The 2,500-nt window shown below is 35.5% G+C and overlaps 1 protein-coding gene across 2 annotated transcripts in view; it reads right to left on the bottom strand.

Annotated features, from left to right (window-relative positions):
- LOC122261684 (sodium-coupled monocarboxylate transporter 1) overlaps positions 1–1,985 on the bottom strand; it is a 32,060-nt gene extending 30,075 nt beyond the window's left edge. For both annotated transcript variants that reach the window (XR_015192659.1, XM_086556299.1), the window contains exon 1: positions 1,765–1,985. Coding sequence is in view for 1 of the 2 variants with exons in the window: in XM_086556299.1 (XP_086412425.1) it covers positions 1,765–1,972 (208 nt within the window). In the remaining variant the exon portion in view is untranslated. The remainder of the gene's footprint in view (positions 1–1,764) is intronic.
- Between the last annotated feature and the right edge of the window lie 515 nt (positions 1,986–2,500).

Below are 2,500 nucleotides of genomic sequence, written 5' to 3'. Positions count from 1 at the left end.
CGCTGACACACGCACACACACACACACAAACACAAATACATATATATAATATATATATATATATATATATATATATATATATATATATATGTATATATATACATAACTATACATATCTATATCTATATCTATCTATCTATCTGACTATATATATATATATATATATATATATATATATATATATATATGTATATATGTGTGTGTGTGTGTGTGTGTGTGTGTGTGTGTGAGAGAGAGAGAGAGAGAGTGTGTGTGTGTATGCGCGCGTGTATTTAAATCTCCTTATTTTCGTTTTTTTTTCTCTCTCTCTCCCTTTAAGTGTCTCTTAATCTCTCTCTCTCTCTCTTTCTCTCTTTTTCTCTCTCTCTCAGTTTAGCCCAATAGCAATTATGCCAGATCTGTTTTGCTTTTTCCTCATTTCACTGGATGAGTTTGAAGAGTTGCATGCATTTTAAACGCAAATTCGGACTGCCTGGGTAATGGCGCACGATCGAAAAACAGATTTAGCAATACTTTTCGTGCGGGCACATTCTGTGGACAGGAAGGGAAAGTATTTTGGTCATAGTTTGTTTTGTGTTTTGATAAATTATAGAATAATCATGTTCATATAAATATAGGATCATATCAACTGGTTCTATGATTTATGCTTGAGTAATGCCATGTGTTTAAAAACAGAGAGAGATAACATTGCCTTAACACCGATTTATTGATCAAAATAGGCACACTAGGCACTTGACGTGGTTATAATTTCAAGCGCAAGCGCTGAAAAACACTGCGGCAAGCTGTGTGAAAATACTTATCTCACGCCAGTAAGGTTAGCATTTCAAAACATTGTATGAATCCGTGTTGCACTAATATCTATCATTTTGAATAATAAGGTCAAACAATCTCAGATAGCAATCATCAGCGTTATACAAGGATTGCTCGTCATTATCAAGAAACATATTCTTGACAGCTTTTTGTCTCTGATCTCGCATTCTGGGTCATAACGGAGAGTAATGAAGGCTGTGGATGCATGGACATACCAACAGTGAAGGATTTATTATAATTGCTTGTTATATCATGAAGAAATATAGAGATCATATTTGGCAACGATGAACTATAGGGCCTTACATGATACCGCCATTTAGTAGAATTCCGTGCTGTCAGGAAATGTGCAAAACAGCATTTAGATCTAGTGTACCTGACGTTTTTTCAGACGTTTTTTCGGCAACTATCGTGAAGTGATTTTTAAACAGAGAAAGTTAATCTTCATGCCTTTTATGAGCAAATATCCTTTTATAAAAATTGTATATGGAACTGATAAAACTTTCCAATTAGTTTCCATAAAGGAAACTAATTGAACTTCTTACTGTATAGCGTTCAAGCCATAAGTCATTCTAATTTCCTATTTTTTGTGTTCATACACGTCCATAGGGAAAATTGTTTTAAGTATCTAAACCAGTGGTTTTTAAATCTCAAGCCAGGCTGTGAACACCATGGGATTTATAAACATCCAATATTACTGGATTGGGGTATAAAATTAAAGGACAAGTATTATTGATACACACCAAAATTGTGCTTTATGTATTATATGTGTCCGAAAACAACACTGATCAGTTGTAATGAAATAAACACGAAAAGAACAACATTTCATAAAAAAAAAAAAAAATATATATATATATATATATATATATATATATTGTATAAAATTTTAAAGGCTTGGCGATATGAGGTCGCGTTCTTAGTGTCGAAAAAGGGGAACAAGATCTTTTCATGACTCACCCAAGATAGAAATAGCTGAAATGACCCCACCCGTCAGAGACAGAGCCACGGGCGCGATGGACATATTCCTCCCCCCCAGCAAGAAGTCCTGGGTGGATGATGCCCCTTTCCCCCTGAGGGAGCTGTAGACGCCGATGCCAACGGACACGGCCAGCATGAGGATGAACACCACGTAGTCCGCGGTGCTGAATTTTGCCTCGACGTCCATCCCGGGAGAGAGTCTCAACCCAACTGCGAGCTCATCCCGTTCCTATTTTCTGTCACACCTGCGTGCAAAAAATATGATGCAAGAATACATTATATATATAATGCATGATGGTTAGAGAGTGACAGAGAGGGATACCCTTTCCTATTTATGTCACACCTCCATAAAAGAAATACAAAACAAAAATTCATTATATCTATAATATATAATGATAAGAGAGATATAGAGAGAGGTGGGGGGAGACGTACCCTTTCCTATTTTTTGTCACCTGCATTAAAATTACAAAACAAGAATACATTATACATATAATGTATGATGGTGAGAGAGAGAGAGATTGAAGAGTTGATTTATACAAACCAAACACAGATGACCATTGAGTAAAACTGTTTTTGAATAGGTATCCCTAATTATCAATTTTCTTTTCTGCAGTATGGCTCAGTAATAGCATAAAGAACCACAGTTCATTAATTTGTCATTCTAGGAAAGCATGCATGCTTTATTCGTTACGGGTAACACTGAAAGGGTTACTCT

The sequence above is a fragment of the Penaeus japonicus genome, unplaced genomic scaffold (genome assembly GCF_977035675.1).
Source record: "Penaeus japonicus unplaced genomic scaffold, GWHDUDI00000001_assembly GWHDUDI00000032, whole genome shotgun sequence".
Lineage (NCBI taxonomy): Eukaryota > Metazoa > Arthropoda > Malacostraca > Decapoda > Penaeidae > Penaeus > Penaeus japonicus.
The sequence above is the reverse complement of the archived record's forward strand: the minus strand, read 5'-3'. Positions and strand labels throughout refer to the sequence as shown.